The 24,664-nt window shown below is 55.1% G+C and overlaps 1 protein-coding gene across 3 annotated transcripts in view; it reads left to right on the plus strand.

Annotated features, from left to right (window-relative positions):
- Window positions 1-24,664, plus strand: part of SOX13 (SRY-box transcription factor 13) — a 45,482-nt gene that overhangs the window by 7,270 nt on the left and 13,548 nt on the right. Inside the window, exons 1-2 of one of the 3 annotated variants that reach the window (XM_059413171.1) lie at window positions 7,170-7,628; window positions 7,747-7,881. The exons of 1 other annotated variant lie outside the window; for it this stretch is intronic. In XM_059413171.1, coding sequence (XP_059269154.1) covers window positions 7,375-7,628; window positions 7,747-7,881 — 389 coding nt within the window. In that variant the 5' untranslated portion in view covers window positions 7,170-7,374. Of the gene's footprint in view, window positions 1-7,169; window positions 7,629-7,746; window positions 7,882-24,664 lie in introns of those variants that run through there. One more of the 3 variants, XM_059413170.1, reaches the window with a different exon arrangement.

Below are 24,664 nucleotides of genomic sequence, written 5' to 3' on the forward strand. Positions count from 1 at the left end.
ATTTATTTATTTATTTATTTATTTATTTATTTATTTATTTATTTATTTATTTGACAGAGATCACAAGTAGGCAGAGAGGCAGGCAGAGAGGTGGAAGCAGGCTCCCTGCTGAGCAGAGAGCCCTGACTGGGGCAATCCCAGGACCCTGGGATCATGACCTGAGCTGAAGGCAGAGGCTTAATCCACTGAGCCACCCAAGCGCCTCCACTCTCTTCTTTTTTTAAATTATGGCTCGTATTTCTGTTGTTATTTCTGTGTTTCTGTCGTTCCCCAAAGTAGTACAACAATGTGCATTACTTTTGTAAGCAGAACGGAAAGTATTTAGAACATATCTAGAACTGCCACGCAGAGCAACAGAAAGCTCAGTGTTTGTCTGGCAGGGAGGAATGGGGACCCATGCTAGAATATTCTGCAGATAGAGGGGTCCCTGGCAGGAGGAGGAATAGTGGGAGTATGAGGAGACTCCCACGAGGCCGGATTGGAACCCTTTCAGGCCGACAGTCCCAGGTCTTCCTGTTCACGCTGGCACCTGGCAGGAGGCAGCAAAGGGAGTAAATCCTGCCTTGAGCTGCCCTCACCCTGACTCCAAAGAGTTAACTCTTGCCTGGCCACACAGGTTACACAGGACAGGCCCTGTGCCCTCTTCAGAATGGAGGGAGAGGAGCTTTCTGCCTGTGGGGTGCCAAGCTTTGGAAACCACCCCCAGCCCCACTGAAGGAGCTAAAGTCGTTCCTATCTCCCCGTGAGGCTTTGGTTCCAGGCCTGTCCCTGAAGGTTCCGTGGGGAAGGCCAGGCAAGGAGGGGCCGAGAAAACATGGGGAGGGACTGAAGGAGGCCTGGGTACAGGTACAGCCTGGCTCTCAGAGGCAGGTGGGGTGAGGGGATTGGAGAATGAATAGGGAGGTATTGAAAGCCGAGGGAGTGGCCCCTCCGGCCCCTGCAGTTCCTCCTGTTGGCCCGGCTCCCCTTTCCCTGGCTGGTTGGCAAGGGCCTGCCCTGCTGATGTGCGTGTGTGTATGTGCGCATGCGTGCGTTTGTTCGTCAGCAGCTGGGCTGGGGGTGCTGCGTTCTAGAGACCTTGGTCAGCCCTTCGAGCCTCTGAGAACCTCAGGAAGACCCAGGACATGAGACCAACGTCAAGAAGGAAAGGAGAGAATGGACTGGAAAGCCCAGGAGAGCAAGAGGAAGGCCCTTCTCTCTCTCCTCCTCCATGACCTCCAATTCTGCAGAGCCTCAGGTGCCGACAAGATTGGGGTTTCAGTTCCATTCTACCTGGGGAAGGGACAGGCCAGTGGGTAGTGACTCCCCTTCCGTCCTTTTGCTCTCTGTAAACTCCATTGCCTGCTGCTGTGTCTCTGGGAGCATAGGCCTGCAGCCATACCCTCTCCCTGGGAGTGGGTGATGCTGGGGAGTCTAGCCAGGGCGAGGGGCTGGAGAAAGAGCAGAGTGGGAAGGGAAAGAGTGGTAGAGTCAGGGGGTCCTCTCGCTGGGGCCAGTGGGGCAGGGAGAGGGAGGCCTCTCCTCTTAGTTGGGGTGATGGACTCAGCCTTCACTCACAGGTACCTTAGCCAAGCCAAGAAACACGTCAGAGAACAGGAAGGAAATCTGTGTCCCTTCTTGCCGGGAGTAGAGGAGGGTAGCAGAACTTTCTCTTCGGTATGTGAGGAAGTCAAGGGATGATCTTAACGGCCATCTGAGTTGTGATAAGTATACAAGTCTGGATGAATGGGGCTCTTAGTGTTGTGCAGTGTACAGTCTGCACAGCTGTACATGGTGACCCTGTTGGAACTGGGTCTGTGGAAACTATGATTTCCATAGTATGTAAGTTACCTTCTGTATATCTTCTGTATACCAGCTCTTTCTGGCCTGAGATCCATTCTCCTCAACATGACACCCCAAATTTGGAAGTGATTGGGCTCTTTGTTACCCCTTTCTGGGCATTGATTGACTTGGAGTTTGGGGAAACAGAATTGAGGGGAGGGTGTGGGTGTGCGTGTGGTGGTCGGTTTAGTGAAGGTGTGTGGAGCTCAACTGCTATCACCCATGTCCTGTTGGGACAGGTGGCCACAGATGTGAGGGACCTCCTGATGGGCTTAGGAGCTCCAGAAGGGAAGGCTGCCTGGGGAGGAGGCAGGGCAGTTCCTACCTGGCCTAACAGCAGCCGGCAGGGTCTTCCTTGCACCCTTGCCCTCCTCTCTCCCCCTTTCAGGTGCAAAACTTACCCATCCCTGTCCTTCAAGATCCATTCTTTGATCTCTAAGGAGCTCACTGGTGAAGCAGATTTGCTAGTCTAAGTTCACGGGCTTGTGGATCATTCCCAAAGCCTTTTAACCAGCCACAGGGCCTTGTTCATGTAGGAGGTGACTGTCTGATGGGGAGCTTGGGGTGAAGGTGGAGTGGATGTTTGGGCCTGTGGGGACCATGCACTGGATCTGTAGGGAGCACCTGCCTCGCAGATGGGCCCTGCTAAGTGCGCCCTGCTAACGTGGGGGCTGAGACCAGCCCAGCCCTGCGACACAGCAGTGAGGAAGATGAAGGGAAGTAAGTCATCAGTCCATCCTGACGGAAGTGGAGATGGGGAGGTGCCCGGTGTAGTGTGTATTGCTTTGAGAAGACCGAGGAGGATACCGCATCCAGAGTTGGGCAGTTAGGGAGGGCTCCCTGTAAGAGTAAACCTAAAGATCCAGAGGGTGAGGAGGAGATCGTTCCTCGAGAACAAGTCAGAGAGTTATAAGGGCAGATTCCGTTACGTCTTCCTGGGGCCCTCCCTGGGTCTCCAAAGGCTTGTCAGACAGTCCTGCCCCTCGCCAAGGACTGAGGGGGCCTCATGACTTTGGAGGCAGGGGGAGTGGTAGGCCCTTGAAGACAGGGGGGCTGGGGGCTCTGGCACCCAAAGGCCTTGCCCAGCTTTGAGTTGTGTGTGCCAGTATGGGGGTATGCTGACGCGCATGGAGGGAGTGCAGAGCTGCCTGTGGTGTGGTCCTGCAGGGTCGAGTGGGACTCTGGCACACTGTGGTGTGTGGTCCAGGCAGCCCCGGGGTTGGAGGCCCAAGCCTCTCCCAGGCAGCTGGAGACAGGATTGCTAGGACCAACTGCAAATTAGCCAGGCCGGCGTTAAATGCCTTTGCTGCTTCTCCCCTCCTCTCCCGGCCTTCCCTGCCCTCCTGAAAATCAACAACTGTGTCAACAGCAGGGGGATTGTGCTTGGCCCGCAGCCCCCGGGGCTGCCAGGACCGGGCAGGTGCTGGCAGAGGCTGCCGGAGCCCCACGCTGGGAGCGGGCTGGGCCTGGCTGCCAGGCCCGTAGGATAAACAAGGCCGCACACAGGCTGGCCAGGAGGGAGGGAGGCCACAGGCAGGCAGGAGGGAGAACAGGTGTCTCAGGAGCTCTGCAGACACAAAGGGCCCCTTGTCTCCTGCTCTCTAGCCCCAGGGGAACAGCCCCCCCCCTCGCCTCTCAGGCCCAGCCAGAGACCAGTGGCCAGGTCAGCGGGGGTGTGGGGGGGTGCTGGCACGCAGGGAAGGGCAGGTGCTGACCTCCAAACCCTTCCCTCCCCCGCCACCCTTGCAACTTGGTGCTTGTTTTTTCTTGCTTGAGGCAGAGGTAAAACCAGTCCACACAAGGCACCAGCCCCGTAGGCAAGAGACCTGCCTCTGAACAGATCCCCTGGCCAGGAGGCCTCTGTGGGTCTCCGTTTCCCACTGGAAAGACAGCAAGACGCCTCGCCCCTGCTGAGGCACTCAGGAAATGGATGGGAAACAGGAAAAGCACCTGGAGGTTTCTGGAAGAAAGAAGCGCTGAATGTTAGAGTGATGGAAGGTGGGGCTGGAAATAGGGAGACCTGGACCCAAGAATTCTGGGCGAGGTGGGGGGCTCCTGGGCAGCTCAGTCTGTTGGGCACCCGACTCTGGATTTTGGTGTAGCTCATGATCTCAGGGTTGTAGGATCGAGCCCCACGTTGGGCTCTACACTGGGCAGGGAGTCTGTTGGGATTCTCTCTCGCCCTCTCTCCCTCCCTCCCCACCTTCCGTGCTCGAGTTCCCTCTCTCTCTTTTTTTAACATTTTATTTTATTTGACACAGAGATCACAAGTAGGCAGAGAGGCAGATAGAGAGAGAGAGGGAAGCAGGCTCCCCACCAAGCAGAGAGCCCGATGCAGGGCTTGATCCCAGGACCCCAGGATCGGACCTGAGCTGAAGGCAGAGGCTTCCCCTGCCTTAAAAAAGAATTCCAGGTGGGTTTTGGGGCTGGAAGGAGGGTGGGAACCCTCCTCCCTGCACACCTTTTGATGAAATAAACCTTTACCGAGCACATACCACATACCAGGCACTGCACTAGGGATGGGGAGGCAGGGAGGAGTCCTACAGGACCAGCACGGGCAGGCAGACCCTGGAGCCAGACTGCCTGTGTGGTCCGGGGCAGGTAACTTAGCCTGTCTGAGGCTCAGTCCTGATCTGTGCGGTGAGGGTGATAAGAGTTGCTGCCTGGTGGGACTGTGTGATCATCAGGTGTGTGAAGAGATGCCTAGTGTGCTCTAGGGAGGGCTAGGGTTGTCTAGGAGGGCTGTTTTAGAAAGGCTATTACTGTCCCTGTCCCAGCCCAAGGCTGAGGAATTGGGAGTCCAATCAAGGATCAGAGACCAGGGATGTCCAAAAACTGACATTCCCCGGAGGAGCAGTTGACTCTTCTAGGATGATCAGGGAGTAAGTTTTAGAGAAAGGGCAATATTGGAGTGGGGCTTAGAGGGAGGTGTAGGAGTTCTCTGGTCAAGAATGTAGGAAGGACCTTCTAGCCAGAGAGCCCAGCGGTATGAAAGCGCATGTCTGGGCCTGCATTATAGGTGTGTGGGGATGGCAGCTGGTGGGGAGGGGGTGGCCTGGGCCAGGCAGAGTGTAGCCTACGTGGCAGGCAAAGGAGTTTGGGCTCATCCATCCCCAGCTTGTTGCAGGATCAGGTGCCAGTTCTGGTCATCACTTTATCTCCTCCTTCCTCCTCCTCCCCATACCAATATGTCATGAATAACTTCAGTCTCACTCTAGAACATTCTTCAGTTTGGAAGCAGGATAGTGTTCAGTGAAAGTACCAGGGAGTCGTATAGTCAGAAGGGTCTAGAATTGAAGTTTTGGGATTTTGAGTCTCGATATCAGGCCCTTTGCCCAATTTCTTAGAGCTGCATTCTTATCTGTAAAATGGGGTAATGGTGTGTCCCCTATGGTTGGTTACCTGTTGTGAGGATTCCAGAAAAAGGTGTGCCACGTGCTGAGGCCCATCAGTTGCATAGTAAAGGGAACGGTTAGGATCACTCTCTGTCTTGTCCAGGTCATAAGCTTTTTTGGACTTTGGTTTCTATATCTGTCATGTGGAAATGTCAGTCTGTCATCTTCCTTCTATGATTGTCAAGTTGGACATGGCCAGGCTGCCTCTTTCCCCGGGCAGATCAGTCAGACCCAGAGGCCTAGGACCCCAAGCGCTTGGGGTAGGCTTCCCGGGGCCCCATCCAGGCCTGCTGGGCTGGAGGGGTTACCCAGCTGCACAGGGGCTGTGGCTCCCCGCGGATCAGGCAGTCGGGCCCTTGTCCTGCCTTTCTGTCGGGGACAAGCCCTCCGAGGCCCCAGTCACTTCTCCCTCCGACGCCCACGCCGATGTTTGAGGTTTGAGGGTGGGTGGGCAGGAGCAAGGCTCTCCTTGCTCCTGCCCTTGAGCCCTCGGGCCTGTCACTTCATCTCAGAACCTCACTTCTCCTGTCTGCAACTTGGGAAGGCGTGTGTTGACCCCTCCTGGGAGAAGGTGAGGAAGAGTCAGATGAGGACAATGACAGCCACCCTGGGATCCTGTGGTGAGGTTTCAGAATCCACATGTGGAGTCAGACACTGTGTCCCAGCCCGCCCTCTGTGTCTCTTTGCGGGTGGCTTCCCTTCGGGTGCCTGAGGAACCTTTTTTGTGGATGAGGAATCTGAACTTTAGGGACGGGGACTCATCCAAGTGGTGGGGTATCCTAGCCCCACTCTGGATGTGGGCTGTGGGGACAAGGCTGGTCTGTGTGGCATGTCTGACCCGGTGCAGACTCCAGTGGAAACCCACTCTGGGATCTTGCCGTGGAGCCTCCTGGCCTCCTGGCACTGGTTTTGAGGAACGGGAGGGACGGAGGCATCGATCAATGTCTGGAGCCCATGGTGTCTCCTGACGTCACAGGGAACCCATCCCAAGACCAGATCTGGAAGGATGTCAGCCTTGGCAGAGGCTATCAGGCTCCACCTGGCCTCCCTCACCTGCCACTTGGGCTGTGGGGCATTCCGCCCCCGCCTTGTCGCCTCCTCAGCACTCCTGCTACTGCTCAGGTGAGGGGAGGCTAGGAGCGAAGGCGGTGCAGAGGACGGTGCCGGGGAGATGGGATTGGGGACAAAGGTCTGAAATGCCCTTGGCGAGGTGATCAGGTAACCTGGAGACTTGCCTGGGTCAGAGCAGAGGCTGAAAGAGCAGCAGACACGTGGGTCTGTCCAGGGACCATGTACGTATTTACATGCGGTTTGCATGTAACCTCTGCCCTGACCACAAGTTTATAATCTCTCCCTGGGAACATTCAGATTTGTCTTCTACTACTACTGTTCTTTCCAAAGATGGCAGCTTCTGGCTTTTGCTGTTGTCTTCGCCTCCCCAGCCCTGTCCCATGTCCCCCCAGATGGCTCTCAGGCAGAGGAGAATGGGAACAGAGTCAGCCTTCCTGGTCTGGCTGGGGGTCTCCCTGGGGTGAGCCCAGAGGGCTGGGCCACTCTCAACACCACTGCTTGTAGCACAGCCCAGACGCCCCAGCATCACCCCTCATCTGCGGATAGGGTACCTTCCTACCTGGTCACAGTGCTTACCACTGAGCAGGTGCTCAGCTAATCGAAGGATAAAAGTTAGAGACAAAAGTGGATGTTGGGAAACAGGCATTCCCAGAACAGGCTCCTTCAGGCCTGGCTTTTGTACCCCAGAAGGGCGAGGCAGATGAGGAGACTGATCCCCCTGGGGGTCCCGGGGAGGGGAAGAATTGATTCCCACTCTGTGGCGAGAGAAGGCGTTTCTTTCTCTTCTTGGCCTTGCAGGAGGATGAGAGGAGCAGAAAGGAAGGGCCAGGCCTTCTGTGATTTTGTTTTTCAGATTGAGAATCTGTTATTAGCAATTTATGACACCCAGGTCTCCAGCCAAGCACATTCTGTTCTCCGGCGTCGGGGGGAGAGTCTTCAGGGCCACGGCGCGAGGCCGGACAGGAAAGAGGGGCAGGTCAACAATTTATGGCTGACTGTGTGGCGTCCTGGCCTGTGCTGGGGGGTGGCTTCAGCATGGGGCCAACTTGAGCCCAGTCCTGCGTGGGGAGAAGCCCTTCCGGACGGCATGGCAGCCCCACGGGGCCCACATGGCTCTTGGAAGCGGGGCGGGTGGGCTCGCCTCCCGCGCGCATGCTCACTGGGCCTCGGGCTCCAGATTTCTCTGGGACTCGGGGTCAGGGCTGTGAGCTGTGATGCTCAGGACAGAGCCACAGTTGAGTTTCTCGAGAGGTGTTTGAGACGACACGGGCCCCAAAAGGAAAACAGGAGGAGAGAGGACCCCAGAAGAGGAGGAGTGGGCATGATGACCTGTGGAAAGAGGTGCGTAAGCAGAACAACCCCCTTTCTGCAGAAGTGCTGAGCTGATGGAATTGAGCTTGGTGGCCACGAGATCGGGCCGTAGATAGAGCTCTGTGGGTGCCTGGGCTTTGTGCTGCAGGGGGTCCCGGAAGACGATGCGGAGGGTAGGAGCAGCACCGGCGGCGCCTTCTCCCCCAGGCTGGCCTCCATGCCCCCCTGGACTCAACACTGGTCCCCATTCCTGGAAGCAAGTCCCCTTCCTCCCCCCATGCACGTAAGTTGGTCTCCTTCTTCCATCGGCCTCCCCTCATTCTCCTTTGCAGCTGTTGGGCTTTTATAAGAATGGAGCTGCATTGGCCATTCTTCAAAGGGTCAGTGTCCCCCAGAGGTCCTGGGGGTGGGCAGGGAGCTTCTGGGGGTGGGCAGGTTCAGGGACGGCTGGGTTCCCGCCTCTGGCCTCTGCCTCATGGCCGGGAGGGGCCCAGGCTGCTTTGGGGAGAGCGAGCGAACCGCACAGGCGAGTTCCTTGCCTCCCAGCCAGGTGCTCAGTTGGTACCACTGGACGGTTGCTGAAGGGCAGATTTTCTGGAAGGTGAGAAGCTTCCGTGGGACTCTGGAAAGAGCCAGGGTCAAGATGGTGCTCATGGGGCGGTGAGAGAACAGGCCTGCTTTCCAGCTGTGAGGTCTGGACGATTATCTTACTATTTTCCTCGCACAGCTGACGGCCAGGCGGCTCATTCCCGGGACGGGTGACTTGTCTTCTGTTCTCTGACTCGGTAGCCCTCCTCCCCAGCTAGCTCCAGGCTCTTTCCAGGGGTTCCTGAAAGGGTAAACGACAAGTTTGAATTTTGTGCGGGAAGTTTGGGCAGTGAGTCTGGAGCACAGACTCTGGGCCCAGCACCGGACTTGGGGTTCATTGGCCACCCCGTGTCCTGCTGAGACGACCGTTTGTCAGGCACCTCAGTGCTGGGGACTGTAAGGAGCAACGTGGCCTGAGCTTCCCGCCCTGAGCCTTCTGGCGTGGAAAGGCAGGGGCATCAGCTTAGATCACAGTTAGGCAAAGCCCACCGAGGTCCGAGGTCAGAGCAGGTCAGGGAGCTAGGACTTTGTTGACAGTGAGGAACCAGAGAATGTTTCAGAGAACTTTGAGAATGGCTAGCTCATTCATTCAGACTGAAACTTCTCTCCCATTGTTCTGTGAAAAATTCCAACAGAACCCTGTTCTTTTGCTTTCCATTCAAGGACATTTTTGCTGCCTCAAATCATGCTGAACCATCTGGTAATTGAGACAACTTTCCATTTCCCTGCCAGGCCTAGTGGGCTCCCAGGGTGTGGGGCTGAGGCTGGTGGCCCTGGGTGGGGGCAGGTGAGGGGGGAGGGGTATTCCTTTTCGCTGGCTGTCCGGACCCATGCTGTGGCCCTCAGCTTTGGCCCTGCCAGGGTCCAAGTAAATAAGTGTAGCCAACGTTGCTGGGAAAGCCAGCATGTGCATTTCTTGAGAAATGGGCAAATTTGCATTGTTCAGGATCGAGAATTACTTTTTTAAAAGATTTTATTTATTTATTTGGGGGAGAGAGAGAGAGAGAGAGTGCAGGGGGAGGAGCAGAGGGAGAGGGAGAAGCAGACTGCCCGCTGAGCAGGGAGCCCACATGGGACTTGATCCCAGGACTCCAGGATTTACCACCTGAGCCAAAGGCGGACACTTAACTGACTGAGCCCCCTAGGCGCCCCAGGATTGAGAATTATTAATCTCTAGAGATCTTTTTTAAAAAGCAGTGGTCTGATACATTTTTGAACAGATGTGATCCTTAGGGAATCGATAAGAGTGAACGGATTGGATGAGGTGAGGGGGATGCGGGGGGAGAGGAGACCAGACCCTGTCCCGGGGAAGCTAAACTCCGTCTGGGGAGGTGAGGCAGGGAACCCTAGGAACCAGAGCGACTCCGTGAGGCAGGGAACCCCAGGAGCCAGAACAACACTGCGGGAATAATACTTCTCCGCCGAGTTGGCCACAGCGTCAGGACTGATGGACCCATTTCTGCCTCCACAGCCTTGGGTTAGAAGGGTGCAGGTAGTGGCACATAGACGCAGATTGGAGTGCTGACTCTGATTCTTCTGAGCCGCGTGATTTCCGGTGAATACTAGAACTTTCTCAGAGCCATGTTTTCTTGCCCAGAAAGCAGGAAGAGCATAAAATGCCTACTTCACTAGGTTAAAAGGGTTAAATCAAGTGATGTAGCTGTCACAGGCCTTGGTACAGGGCAGGGAGTGTGGAAGGCTCCAGGAAGTGGGAGCTGGACCGAGGATGGTGGACCTTGTGGTGGTGCTTTCTGGGGCTCGTGCTGGGGTGGGAGAGGCACGGCTCGCCTGGCCTGCTTGGATGTGCGAACAGCCCTCTCCTAAGTCTTGAGCATGGCCTCTGGGATCTGGGAAAGGGGGAGGGCTCCCCCTCCGCAGGACTGATGAGGTGGGCAGTGCGCGTAGAAATCTTACCCCGGGGTTTGGCTCTTCTCATCACTGTGATTATCCTGTTACTCCTAGGAGGCGTTCAGTCCAAGAAGCAAGGGTGAGAACTGCTTTGGTGGGTGTTCCAGAAGTTTGGAGCAGGGGAGGGGCGTGAACCCCACCAGGCTGGTGCAGAGGAGTAGCCCAGGGAAGGGAATGAACGGTCTATCACCTGCTAGTGTAGGTGCGGCATTGCTGGGCGGAACAGAAGTGACCACCCTGCTCAGAGCCCACGGCTCTTTGTCCTTGGCCCAGTGCCCTCCCTTAGACTGGTCACTAAGCAGGGGGGACAGTTCTACCCCAAGGAGGATGGATTTTTGTTGAACCCGTGAAATTCACATGTAGTTCGGATTCCCTTGAGGCACGAAACCAGCACGTTCCCAAAAACCAACTGCTGGTGAGTTGTAATGATTCACAGTAATAAGCAACCGTCAACCAACCTTTGGACTCAGGGCCGTTCAGGAGCTGCCTGCAAGGCCCTGGCCCAAAGTGAAGGCTGTCTTCTCGGCCCCCAGTCCTCCTGCTGCAGAGGGTTCACTGGGCTCAGCTGGCCCGTAGGTTCCTTGTGCGATGGTTTTGGACCGGGAGCCAAGCAGATCTTAAACAGGGTTCTTCAGCTGCCTCACCTATCAAGTGGATCCTGTTGCTGCCGAAAAGATCTGTGAAGTGCTGAGCTCCTTGTGGTCACTCTGTGGTTATCTTTCTGCTGATCCAGGCAGCCGCTGGTGAGTGGAAACCAGGGGCTTAGCAGCTCTAGTATTTCCACGGCGTCAAAGACCTTGGAGCCCTCCCCCATTAATTTTGTCTCTGGAAGAAGAAGTAATAATTTACTCCATGTGCAACTGGAAGAACTGGGACCGTGGGGAGTTGGGTGGTGTGTCTGGGCCCCACGGTGAAGGAAAAGCTTCCGGATCCCTTTCTCTTGCGTGGGGCTTTATAATATAAACACCCCGAGTATGAAGCGCTTTAACAGTTTCAGAAAGTCACTGTGCTGCGGTCCCTCGCAGTCCGGGGGTGTGTATTTTGACTCCCGGTTTACAGAAAGGAAAACTGAGGCTCAGAGAAGGAGGACTTGCCCAGGACTGCATCCTGAGTTTGCGTCTGAGCTGGGGCTCCAACTCAAGACCGTCGGCCGCCAAGTCCAGTTCCGTTCCCGTGTGCACTCAGAATTCTCACCTGGGCCTGTCTCACCCCTCTGCAGTTATGTTTCCCCTCCCTGCAGGTAGATCAGCCCAGGGCTGGGTAGTCATGAGCTGGGAAGGAGAGGGTTAAATTCTTCCTAAGCGCTAGAGCTGGTTTTGAGCTGGGGGCCTCCAGTGACCCCATCATTGACCCCCACCTCCTGGGTCAGGGCTGCGGGCTGTGGGGGATGGGAAACAGTGGCTCTGATAGTCCAATGGGGGCCGAGGGAGGGACTGAGGAGGCCAGGGCAGGGAGGGGAAAGCTCATCTCTCTTCCTCTCTTGGACAAAGATGCCGGGCGGCCTTTTGGTGGTTTCCATAGGAAGTCCCCAAGGGTCCCTTGTGGTGGGCTGCTGTCAGTATGGCCACAGAGCACAGGCAGCTCTGGGAGACGCTGGGACCCTGGGATGTGTTCTTGATGAAGTGGGAACTCAGATCTATTTTTACCAGGAAAGGCACCAGTAACAGGAAATGGAAATAGCAAATCCATCTTGGGGCTGGATGGGACTTCGGTCCCCGTCTGTCCCTCATCCAGGAGGAAAGGACAGCGTGGCCCGCAAGCCAGCATCTGTGGAGTAAGGGAATGAGTCCCCGCTCATTTCCCTCCTCTCCCAGGTCCGGCTGTCCCGTCCGTGCCCCAGTCCCCTGTAGCTCAGACCTTCTGGTGTAGAGCTTCTATTTGGACCACTGTCACCGTGTCCTCTCCACATGGCTGTTGAGAGAGGCCCGGAGCAGTAGAATGAGGTGCCCAGGTATGGACGGCAGGTCGGGGCAGATCTGTTCGGGAAACCAGGTGTCGGCCCAGTGCTTTTCTTGAAACGGCCACCCTGAGAAGAACACTGGAGGTTTTCCGGGAAGGCCAAGGGACCCGACTTGAAGGAAGCCTAATCTCTTTCCGCTTTCCTCCTGCCTTGCCCCCAGATCCCTTTCCCTCCTTGCTGAGGGGTCCTTCATCCACCTGTGTCTGCCTGGCAGGGAGAGAAGCCTTTGGTTGGTCTGGAGGCGAGGGAGGCGTAGAGAGGAAGGCCTTCTAGCCGGCGGGGCAGGTCTGGCACTGTCTGGCTCTGGCCTTTTCTAGACACTTCAATTAGTGTTGTTAATTACGGCTTTGTGAGCATGGGGTTCTCCAAAGGCAGCCGGTCTCCAGCCCGCCGCTCCCCGACGCCCAGTCTGACATTCGTCCCCAGTCTCTGAGGCTGTGTTTATGCTCTTCCTCTGCCCCTCTGCGCAAATAAAGGTGCCAGGAAAGTGCAAATTATTAGCAGCTTCATCTTCTCCATCTTCTGTGTGTGTGTGTGTACGTGTGCGCGCGTGTGTGTGTGGTAAAAGATGGAATACAACATTTATCATTTTAACTATTTCTAATTAGATGGTTTCGGGGCAGTGGGTATGTTCACGTTATATGGCTTTCCCACCATCCCTCTCCAGAATTTTGTATCCTCCCAAACGGAAATTCTGTCCCCGTTCGACAACAGCTCCCCAGTCCCCTGCTCCCTGCCCCTGGTAACCTCTATTCTACTTTCTGTGTCTATGAATTTGACTTTCCACGTACCTTCTATAAGCAGAATCAAATCCTAGTCCTTTTCTGTCAGACTTACTTCCCTTAGCATCATGTTTTCCAGGTTTATCCACGGTACAGCGTGTGTCAGAATTTGCTTCCTTTTAAGGCTGATAACAGTTCTACATCTGTATACATAATACGTGAAGTACATATTCTATCCACACACATCCCACTCTTTACCCGTTGGTCCTTCCGTAGACATTTGGGTGATTCCCACCTTTGAGCTGTTGTGAATAACGCTTATGGGCGTGGGTGTCTAATAGTCCTTCGAGACCCTGCTTTCAAGTTCCTTTCAGTATATTCCAGAAGTGGAATAGCTGGGTGATAAGGTTATTGTTTTTTTTTTTTTTTTAAAGATTTTATTTATTTGTTAGAGAGAGAGAGAGAGATACAGAGCGCAAGCACAGGCAGACAGAGTGGCAGGCTAGAGGCAGAGGGAGAAGCAGGCTCCCTCCCTGCCGAGCAAGGAGCCCAATGTGGGACTCGATCCCAGGACACCGGGATCATGACCCGAGCCGAAGGCAGCCGCTTAACCAACTGAGCCACCCAGGCGTCCCTGATAAGGTTATTGTATGTTTAATTCTGGGTGGGGCTGCTATATTGTTACCCACCGTGTTTCTCCCCTATCACCGATTGCCCACATCCCTGCCAATACTTCTTTAAAAAAACAAAAACAAAACAACAAAAAAGGAAACAACTGGGGGGAAAAAAATCAGGGCACATGGGTGGCTCAGTTGGTTAAGCATCTGCCTTGGGCTCAGGTCATGGTCCTAGGGTCCTGGGATCGGGTTCCACATCTGGCTCTCTGCTCAGCAGGGAGCACTTCTCCCTCTGCTGCTCCCCCTGCTTGTGTGCTTTCTCTCTCTCTGTCATATAAATAGATAAGATCTTAAAAAAAATAAAAAAATTCATCATGGCAGGTGCGAAGTGTTATTTCATTGTAGTTTTCCCATCTTTTTATGGAAAGTCAAGGCCCTGAGAAATGCAGAGACAGGCTCTACCCGTAGCGGGAGCAGTCAGACTCTGGACCCAAGCTTCCGGGGCCCCATTTGGCCTCCACCCTCTATCTTGTACTTCCTTTGCTACTCTGTCCTCGGCTGGCGAAGAGGAGGCAGGTGAAGCCCTTGTGCTTTGCTCTTTTCACTGGTTGTCAGGGTTCTTACCTTCTCATCTGTCACAGGAATGGAATGGCTGTGACCCACCGGAGGTGTCTGGAGGGTGCATGACCTTGAGGGTGAAGAGGTTTCAGTAATAAGAAACTCCTCAATTGCCTCTCTGCCTACTTGTCTGTCAAATAAATAAATAAAATCTTAAAAAAAAAAAACAAAAAACAAAAACAAAACAACAACAACAGCAAAAAGAAACTCCTCAAGAACTGGACCATTTCAATCCTGTGCACTGAGCGCAAAGATTATGGTGCCGTCACGGAGGGGATGTGCAGACATTACAGCTGACCTTGTAAAGCGTTTCCAATAATTTCTGATTTTTAGGAACATGAAAACTCCCTCGGATAGACTATTAAGTAGGGGGTGAGAGTAGTATAAAACTTGCTTATGAGCTCAATAGGGGAAAAGAAAACTATGCATAGAAAAAAGATTTGATGGAAATCTGCGGAATTCTCATCAGTGGCCACCTCCGGGTTGATGGGAAACGGGTGGCTTTCACATTTTTCTGTGTTATCCTCAGTTTTGCGGATGTCCTACAATGAGCACACATTCCTTTTACATTCAGGGAAACATGATAAGAAAGTAATAATAATGAGTGCAGTCACTCACTCGGCGGATGTGTTGCGGGACCACGGAGCACACAGTTCTGCTCCATGCCGCGGAGTCAGGCATGAATGGGAAGCGAAGGGAGCAGGTGTGGAGGCGTGGGGATAGGTGGCCAGGAGAGATGGCTGGCGAACAAAGAAGCGGTGACTGTAAGGGAGCTCCGGCTGGAGCGGCCCCGTGACTTTCTGAGTGCTACTGCCCGTTCCCTTGGAAGACACCTGGTAGGACACTGGCTTTGAATTGTTTTAGTCTGCAAGTGGTTTGGGGAGGCTGTACTGGGCGGCCCCGGTGGTGCAGCTGGCAGGAGTGGGGGAGGCCTGCAAACTCGTGAAACCGGGGCTTCATCAGCCCCAGGTTTGCCTTCGACTTTTCTCCCATCAGCTGAACTAGAAATTGCCTGCGTCCCTTGACCCCCATCTTGGAAACAGCGGAAGTTGGGACTGGAGGACCGGCAGTTCCAGCTCCAGGAGATGACTTTCGGGGGCTCCTGAAACCTCAGGCAGGGCAGCAGCAGAGAAGACTCATTGCTCGGGCAGTTGCTTAAAACTCCTTAAGCCTCTGTCGCCTCATCAGTAAAACAGATTATAATAGTAACTCTCTCACAGGAGTGTTGGAAGAGTTAGAAGGGCTCATCCCCAAAGATGACACTTACTTAGCATGTTGTCTGCTCGCTTCCTGTTCTCTGAGAGTTGGTTTCTGACACCGGACTGCTGAGTGCAGATCACCTCTGTCCCTCAGTTTCTCCATCTGTAAAATGGGTATACCCCAGATGGTTACTGTAAAGACTTAAGGAATTCATATAAGTGAAGGTGTCTGCATCAGGGCCGGGCACACAGCAGCGGCTCAGTAAGCGGTAGCTAGGATCGGAGGGGCTCTCGAGCAGATCACACCAGCGTGTCAGCCGGTTGATGGTGGCTGGCATCTGCCAGCTCCCCTGATTGCCCCCAGAGTCCCATCTAATGGGTCAGTCCCCGTCACTTACCAGATATTTTGAATATCCCCCTTATTATTTTATTGTTGACATCGTGAGCTCCAGATATCAGTATCCTTCCCAGAATCCCACCTCTTCCCACCCCTTGGCCAGCTCTGACTCTTTGGTCGGGGTGGTTCTGCTTCAGTTTCCAAAGGCAGACTGGGATGCAGGCTGCTGTGTGGGGGATCATTTGATGAGAACTTTAGATGAAACCAGAGACTCACTATCCTACCCCTCACCTCCCCTTGCTTCCCTGCCCTTTTGAAAAGGAGCCAAAGCCGAGAAAGGACAGCCACCCAAAAAGGAAGGGGACCACGAAAGTAACAAAAAGAAAGAAGAAATCTTGCCTTTGTGGCAGGCTTGGCTGCCGATGGGGTAGATAATGGGAGAGGAAACAGGGCCTTTGCAGAGAAAAAGAACGAAACACTTTGTTGCCTGCAGAATGAATGCTGCTTGAGCAGGCGCTGCTGAATTGGGGTTTCCGATGAGTGAGCTTGTCTTGGGGGAGATGGTGGTGATTAGGTTTACCCCAGGCACAGGTGGCTTCCCACCCGAAGCCTGGAGTGGGGGAAGGGGAGGCAATGGGGGAAGCTGCAGACCTGAGCCAGTGCACAAAGGTGAGGCTGGTGTGTCGGGGTCGAGCTTGCGGGCCTTCTCCCTGACCACTGCAGGGCTGCGGGCGCCTTATTGCTCCATTGTCTGCTCGAGCTGGGGAGCTCGATGCTTGAGCTGCCCTGGAAGCCCCCAGACCTTCTCTCAGGGTGTACATTCTTTGGAGCCTTGCTTGAGGCCCATCCCAGGGAGGAGAGGCTGAGGCTGAAGTAGATTGGCTGGTTATTTGCATGCGGGCCTCTGGGTTCACGGCTGTCTCCCTGTCAACACTGCCCGGTGGCCTTCCTGGTGACCGGTGTTGACGGAATCCTCTTTCTTGCTCCAATTGTCGGTCTCGATCACGGACCCATTTCCCTGCCCTGCAGTGAGTGACTGAGGCAGGAAGAAGGAAGAGGATCAGTTATCTTTCCTGAGCCCTTGGGGATCCCAGGAGGCAATGTGCGGGTGCCCACTTGGAGAGGGGGCGCTGGGTTTATGGCCATGTGGAAGCTGATACTTGAAATGCTTTTAAGAAGTGTGCTTGAGACCTGTGCTGGTTTGGGCTGAGCACTGCCTGGCAGAGGTTTCCTGGGCGCTCGCTCATTCATTCATTCATTCATTCGTTCAGCCAGGAGCAGGATGAAATATTTTGTATCCTGCTGAGTATTTTGTATTCACGACTTATTTTTTTTTAAGACTTCATTTTTTAAGTCATCTCGACACCCATCGTGGGGCTCAAACGCATGACCTCAAGATCAAGAGTTGTATGCTCTTCCGAGTGAGCCTGCTGGGGGCCGCTCCTGTACGTGACTTACTAATTCTCCAGCAGCCATGGGGGCTGGGAATTGCTGGCGCTCTTGACAGATGGAGAATCCTAGGTGTGAAGAGGTTAGGTCTCGGGTATGCTGGGTGCCTCCGTGGAGCCGCGGGAGCTGGGTGCGTCCAGCCCTGGCTCCAGCTGCAGATCCAGCTGCAGACCCCGATGAGGCTGCTCAGGCAGTGGTTGGCCTTGCTGTCCCCGTATCCCCTCCTTACCCCTTGCCAGCACGCTAGGGGTTACATACTCCTAGTCTACTCTCCTAGTAAGCAAAGTAGTGGGCTTTGAGAGTGGAGTGATTGGCCTGATTTGGCCACAAGTGAGAGGGATGCTAGGGTTTGAACCGACTGCCTGGGGCTCCAAGCTTTCAGGCCACCATGTACCATGGTTCTTGTCCATGTGGCTTAGACTCAACATCAAGCAAGAGCTGAGAGCTGCGCAGCCCAGCCGAGCCCAGCCCAGCCCGGCGCCGGTAGGGGGAATTCCTGGCCCAGATGAGACTCCACCCAGCCTGGTGGGTGAACCCGGTTGTGTTTCGGCTGGTGCCACTTGCCCCTGTGCCCCTGCAGGGGTGCATGGGAACAACCCTTCTCCTGCCTGGGCTCCGGAGGAAATGAGGGAGCTCTTCAGTGCTGCAGAGCTGCTGGGTCGTAGGCTGGGGAAGGGCGGGGACATGGGGTTTCCTTGACAAATGTGGGACTCTTTCAGCTTGTCTGCACCGTGTGGGGCCTGGATGCTGACTCAGGGCAGGCATCAGCCAGGGGAGACTCCAGGGTAGCTAGGGACAGCTCGGGCGGGGTGGTGAGATGGGGCCGAAGGGAGGGAGACCTACAGGGGGCAGATGGAGGGGGAGGAGGGTGACACGCTGCACTGTCCTTTCGGGTGGCGGGTCTTCTGCATGTTTGGCTACGCACAGGTGGGGGTGGCTTCCCCAAAGGGTGATGGAGAGTGTTCAGGTAGCAAACCTTTTTTTTTTCTTTTTACAAACATCACATTGGGTCCTCTGAATAATTCTATAAGATAGTTATGTCCCAGTTCAGAGATGCAGAAACGGACACCTCCCGTGGTCCCACAGCTAGCAGCCAGGAGTACGAGTAGAGCCAGGCTTCAGACAGGTCCGGGTGGCCACAAAGACTCTTTTCTTTTGGCTGTGCTAGTCCACTTCCCAGCAACGCCAGAGGGGCGCCCCCGCTGTCCTGTGTCCTGGAGAGCTGGGGACCCGAGAGCCTGGGACCTGCCAGGCCGGCTGGGGAGGGAGGCAGCATGGTGGGGGACGAGGGGGAACGCTTTTCTGCTTTAGGCCTCTCCCTCCTGCCTTTGCTGAGCTTCTGTTCTGTGCCAGGTTCTCTTGAGTATCTGCTGGCTTCTAATCAAAGTAGGTATTGGGATCTCCGTTTACACATGAAGAAACGCAGTTTCTGAGAGGTCGAGTCATTTCTCCCAAGTCCTCAAAGGAGCCCTGATTTCTTTGGGTAATTCTTCTTGGCCATGACTTGAGTCAAAACCAACTAGAATCCTGTGAGTGGGGAGGGCAGCATATCTGTCTGTACTGGACTGGGTCCTGGTGTCTGGGGCAGAGGGAGACTGATGGCCTACTGGCCTGTGAGAAAAGGCCTCGCTTTGGGCATCACGGAGGCCTGGCTTCAGGTGCCCCTCCGCACAGCCTCGGGGAGGATGGAAGAAATGCACGGTGAGCCCCCTCACTCGGTGCCCATCAGCCAAGCGAGTGCTCTGCCCTTGAATGCTCTTTTGGCCCCCTCTTCCTTTGGTTCACATTCGGGGTTATCCCCAAAGGGAGGCCTCTGACAAGCCAGTCCGCCTCGGCTGCATTTCTGCTGTCTGCTGGCCCTGGGTGGGACCTGGCTGGTGCAGAAGATCAGACACATTCCCCTGTCCAGGACATGGGCTTCGACCTGGTCACTGGGAGACAAGAACAGCACTGCAGGGGTCCCCTATCCCTGTGGGTGGGCTGGAGACAATACGCAGCCCTAAAGGCAGGAGGGCCCCCAGAGAAGGGACTCCAGGAAACACCTGGTAAACTTTCTCAGAGACCTAAGACGACCACATGGGGCCATGGATAGGACCATCACAGCTCCAGTCTCTCCCTGGCTCCTTCAGTCCGCTGTGCCCTTGGCCTGGGGTGCAGCGCAGACTGGCAGTCGGTGGAACTCAGGCCGGATCTGGGCTTCTGGGCCAGGGGTTACGGGGGAAGCTGCCGGCTCTTACAGGCTCGAGGGCAGGCGCTCGGGAGCTCATGGAGTTTTTGCACTGGTTGGTATCTGCTGCCTGCTGGGTGAATACCACCTTGGCCTGCCCAGCACAGGTGAGGGGTATTGGCCATGGCCGTCTCCTGAATTGGGCTAGACCAGACCAGTGCATGCCCCGGATCGGGTACGTCTGGGACCCGCAGAGGCTGAAGAGGGTGAAGGGGGCCTCCCGGAAAGCTTTTCCCCAAGCCTGCAGCCGGCCCAGCTCCCAGCACTGAGTAAACATCAGAGATAGGATCGGGCGTAGCCAGGAAGGGTGGCAGGGTGCGGCCTGGGAGAAGAATGGCAGGATGTGGCACTGGGGGCACCGTTCTGGGCACCCACGCCTCGGGCTATTGTTCAGGGCTGCCTGAGGCTCACCACTCTCGGGGGCTTTGAGAGGAAGTGACATTCCCCTGGGACTCGGGCCCTGCCCCACCCCTGCCGTGGGCTCGCTCTCTCATGGTGGTGCCCTTTGGCACCACCCACTCAGCGAGCCAGGGAGTGGGAGCCTGCAGTAGAGTCTAGGCTTGGTGTGGGCGCCGTGGGGAAGTGTGGTCATGGCCCTTCTCGGGGGGTCTGCCTGTGTGTTCAGGCTGTCTTCCTGTACCCCTGGGTCTGAGTCACCCGTCATGCTCTGATGACTAGAATTTATCTCTATCTTTATCTGCATCTAGATATTTTGGCGGGGAGGGGGCTGTCGTTATGGAGGGAGGAAGGGCTAAAGGGTGAAAACTCCTTTGATTCCAGTCCAGCTGGGCCAGGTCGTTGGCGGATTGGGAGAGGAAGCGGCTGGTGATTTGTTTTGGATAGAAGGGGGCCTGTGCGCGTGCGCCTGTGGGTGGGGGTCTGAGGGCCCAGGAGAGGAGAGGGGAGGAGAAAAAGAGAGGACTGGCACCTGCCGTCAGCTTTGCCCTATAAGAGCCTTGCTCCAAGCCGCTGGCCCTGTGGAGCATTGGGCCCTGGGTTTGGGGGGAGGGGGACCTCTCTGCCACCAGCTCACAGACTCAAGGCTGTGTCTGCCCCCTTGGGTTGAGGATGGCCTGAACCATCTCCCCCTGTGAGGCCTTCACCTCTTACAGATACTCAGGTGAGAGAGAAGGCCAAGAGGGAAGGTGGCGGGGGGCCTGGGGAGTGGGTGCCCTAGAAGGGAAGGGTGGGCAGAGCAGGGGTGCTGATCTGTACCCCAGTCCCCCGTGCTCTGCTGCTAGCTCCGAAGAAGGATGGTTGAAACTGGTCCTCCCTGTGCCTCAGTCTCTCCATTTATAAAATGCAGGTAAGGCTGGGGAGGAGGGAGGGGACTGGGTTCCCAGGAGCACTTCTGCCTGGCTGGGCGGCTGACCCCAGTGTGACCACACGTGTGGGCTTGTGGCCTCTGACCGGGACCTGGGGGAACCTGGTAACTCAGAGCTCCTGTGTGCCCGGGATCCTTGGGTTTCTAGGCCTCTGGAGAGAGGGGCAGGTGTAGCTGCTGATCTAAAAACCTCCTGAGAAACCACGTGGGTAAGGGAAGCATGGAGTGTGCTTTTTGAGGAAGGGGTAAAGGAATGGGAGGGTTTTTTTAGTCTCTGGAAAAGAAGAGACTTCAGGGAGAAACTCCAGTAGGCTCCAAAAGGTGTGAGAAGTGGTTCTCCCCTGTCCCAAGGTAGAGGCAAAGGGGATTGGACTGGCTTTGGTGCTGGGGGGGTTTAAGTCGCTCCCGGGAAGCCGTCAGATGGAGGAGGCAGCTGAGGAGAGCCGGGGGTGGGCACTGCACCGCAGAGAGCAGCCTCTGGTACATAGTAACCCAGACGGTCTGACGGATGGTGCTTCAACGTACAGTTTTTCGACTCTACGATGATTAGGAAGCCATACACATTCCGTAGAAACCATACTTGGAGTTTTGATCTTTTCCGGCGCTGGTGGTTACGATGCTCCCTCGTGATGTCCCGCAACGGTGGCCTCCCGGGCAACCACGAGACACACTCACAGTGCTTCTGGGCCTGTCGTCTGCGTTCAGTACAGTATCAGTAAGCTACACGAGATACTCAGCACTTTATTATACAGTAGGCTTGGTATAGCTGATCTTGCCAACTGTAGGCTAGCTATAAGTGTTCGCGTTCGGGGTGGGCTAGGCGAAAGCCCGCGCCGTTCACTGGGTTAGGTGGAGTACAAGCAGGTTTGACTTAACGATATTTTCAACTCACGATGGGTTTACTGGGACTTAACCTCATCATACGTTGGGGAAGACTTGTGATCGCGGTCACTTTGCTTACGTGTTCACATCTGCCTTGTGCTGTTTTGCCGAACTGGATTCTACTCTGATTGTGTATGACTGTTGGGCACCTTCTGTGCTAGACTCGGGGGCCACTGTGATGAGCCGAAACAGTGCCCTGGGGTGGGGGGTGGGGAGCGGGTTCTCCTGCTACTGGGCCGGGCAGAAATGAACGAAGCATGTAAAGGTCTCTTACCACTGTGCTAAGTACCCCAAAGGCCAAGTTTAGGGTATCCTAAGAAGGTAAAACAGACACATCTTATAAAGTCTGGAGTGTTAGGGAGAGGCTCATTTCTTCAGATTGGGTATTATTTTTCTGAGGAGGAAATGAGTTCAGAGAGGTGAAGTCACTTGCTCAAGATGGCACAGCAATTTGGGCAGAGTTGGCTTTTAGATGTGTGCAGGTCTGTTTCAGCCCTTTTCTCTCAACCACCTGATTCTAGGAGCATCCTGGGCTCTATGACAACTTGATGGCTACCCTCTGTTAATCTTCATGGGCACTAGTGAGAAAGGGGTTTCTTATATCCATTACACAAATAAGGAGATAGGAGAAGCTCAGTTAAGTGACTTGCTTAAGGTCACACACGTCAGCTGGTGGCAGAACCCCAGGTTGGGGAGCTCCAAAGCCTGTTCCACTGACCACCCACCATCCCCCAAGTCCCCTTGTCCTACAGCTAGAGCCTGTTCCGCTCAGCTGCCGAGTAGCAGAGGGACCGCACATCGACTCCATACCCGTCACCTGGTTTTTTTCTCTCCTTATTTAGTTTTATCACCTACAGCTTTCGCTCTGCGCTGGGAGAAATGAGAGCGGGATGGTTTGGGTCCAGAGCTTGGCGCTGATCCTCTCCGAGGGCCTCTCGTGTCTGTGGGCTGGGAAAGGGACCACTCATTGAGCAGGCCTGTGCTCCAGGAACTCCTCGAGAGGGAGGGAAGAAACTGCCCAAGGACCCTCTCCCCACAGAACACGAGACTCTGGGAGGAGCCAATCAGGTCTGGGCTGTTGATTCTCCATCAACAAATGGGTCCCGAGAGACCAGCGGAGAGCCAGTGCCCAGGGCCCAAAGTTGAGGCAGACACCTGTAGAAGTGGAAGGGACCTTGTCTGGGCAGTAGGACCTGGCAGGGTTACTTGGTGGGCACCACGTCCTGGTGAACAGATGGACGCCTCCAGGCCAGCTTGGCTGGTCACTGGGAGTCCTTTTCTTTGTTGGCAGTAGAGGCTGTGCCAGAGATCGGGATGAACCAAGCTCTCCAACATAAAGATAAAGCCCAGTATCCAGCTGGGGTACTCTTGGGGGCTAAGTGTGGGTTAAAAAGGGCATCGGCGCTCCAAGGGAGATGTCCTAATGCAGCACTTTCCAGTAGAAATAACAATCGAGCCTCGTGCGTAATTTTAAATTCTCCAGTAACCACATTAAGAAGTGTTAAAAGAAACAAGTGAAAACAATTTCATTTAATTCCATGTATCCAAAACATAATAATTTCAACATAGAATCAATAGCCATTTATTCATGAGCTAGGTTACGTTCTGGTTTTCATCCTAAGCCTCGGGAAACCGGGCTGTAGGTTACACCCCCATTTGCACGGGTACTGGCCGGGTTGTGAGCGCTGTGGCCGCAGGTGGTGGGCAGTGCAGTCCTAGAGTTAATTAGGGCTGTTAATCACCTCTGCCTTCACCTTGGGCCCTGGGGGCATGGATGGCGGCCCAGCCTTTTGCTGTGGGGGGCGCGCAGTGCCAGAACCATCAAGGCCTCGAGGCCTGCAGACCACTCCTGTCCCCGTGTGCCCACGTGCCCAGCTGTGCCCCCCGGGGTCTCTGGGCTGCAGTGGGAGAAAGGCTTGGAGGTAGGAGCTGGTGGGACAGGATGGAGGCGAAACCCCCTTAGGACCCGAGTGGGGCGCGAGGAGGTGAGCTGGTGGCCTGCCCACGCCCGGCAGAGCGGTGGGTGTGGGACGAGGCCGCGGAGCTGCCAGGGATCACAAGCCCACAGGCCGGCATTGTTCGCCTGTCACACTTCCTTTGGCTTTATTGCCTTTGTCCAACACCCTATTGTCTGGTTTCCTTTTGTCCCCCTTTCAGCCCCGCTGCCTTTTATTTTCCAGCCGGCCTGGTTGTTTTCATTTCTTTTGTCTGAAGTTCCTGAGAGGAAGGTTTTATTTTCAGCGGTTTGATTAATTCACAGCTTGAGCCCGGGGTTTGTTTGTTATGTAATTGCTGCCCTCAGCTTCGGGATAATACCCCCCTCCCCGCCCGCCCCGCCCCCCACCCCCCTCACCTCTGCCCGGGGCCCTGGCTGGGCGCCCCTCCCTGTGCCCGGATGGGCCGAGCCGCCCGCTTCCTGGACACTGGCCAGGCCCCTGCGTGGTGACAGGGGACCCCGGGGCCCGACCGTGGAGCCGGATCCCGGAACCTTTTCTCCCAAGCTGGGGTTCTTAGGGTTGGGTCTGCCCAGCTCTGCTTCCCCTGGTCCTGGGTTCCATGTTGGTCCCCAGGGCACCCCGCCCTTTGAAAGTGGCTTGAGAAGTTTGCTCTGAGACGGCATCGAATCAAATACACCTAACTCAACTGTAATTGTTTAATATAAAACTATAAAACCCCACATGGGACGTCTGCATCCAGCATGTAGCCTCACGTCTCTGTTCCAGGAAACATTTTGTTTTACAGAGTTGACGCCCTATAGGGTTCTACACCTGCAATTCAGTTTGAAGGAATGTTTTGCTATATCCGATCTGTGCCTTAACACTCACCTCCTAAAAATATAATGCCCGTGCAGAAATTCTTAAAATTTCTATTTAACAGTGCTTCTCAAACTAGTGGGTGTCGAATCACTGTAGGGTTTGTTACAGTAGTTTCCTGCTCTGCCCCCAGTTTCTGATTTGCGGGTGACCCATGACTAACTCCCACACAGCCCCCGGGCCCGCGCAGACTGTGGGTCCCTTGTAGGGACTTCATTTCTGCGGTGTCTCAACATGGGGTGCTTAACAAGGGCCATGCAACGTCCCGAACGGATGCATTTTAGCATTGCCTAGTCCTCAGAACCGCCCATTTTACAGATGAGGAAATGGGTGTGGTGAGGTTCAGTAACTTTCCCAAGGTCCCATAGAGAGTGTAGGACCTACGGGTACCTGGAACTTGCTGCTGCTGGGTGTCCCCACTG

Source organism: Mustela nigripes, chromosome 10, assembly GCF_022355385.1.
Source record: "Mustela nigripes isolate SB6536 chromosome 10, MUSNIG.SB6536, whole genome shotgun sequence".
Lineage (NCBI taxonomy): Eukaryota > Metazoa > Chordata > Mammalia > Carnivora > Mustelidae > Mustela > Mustela nigripes.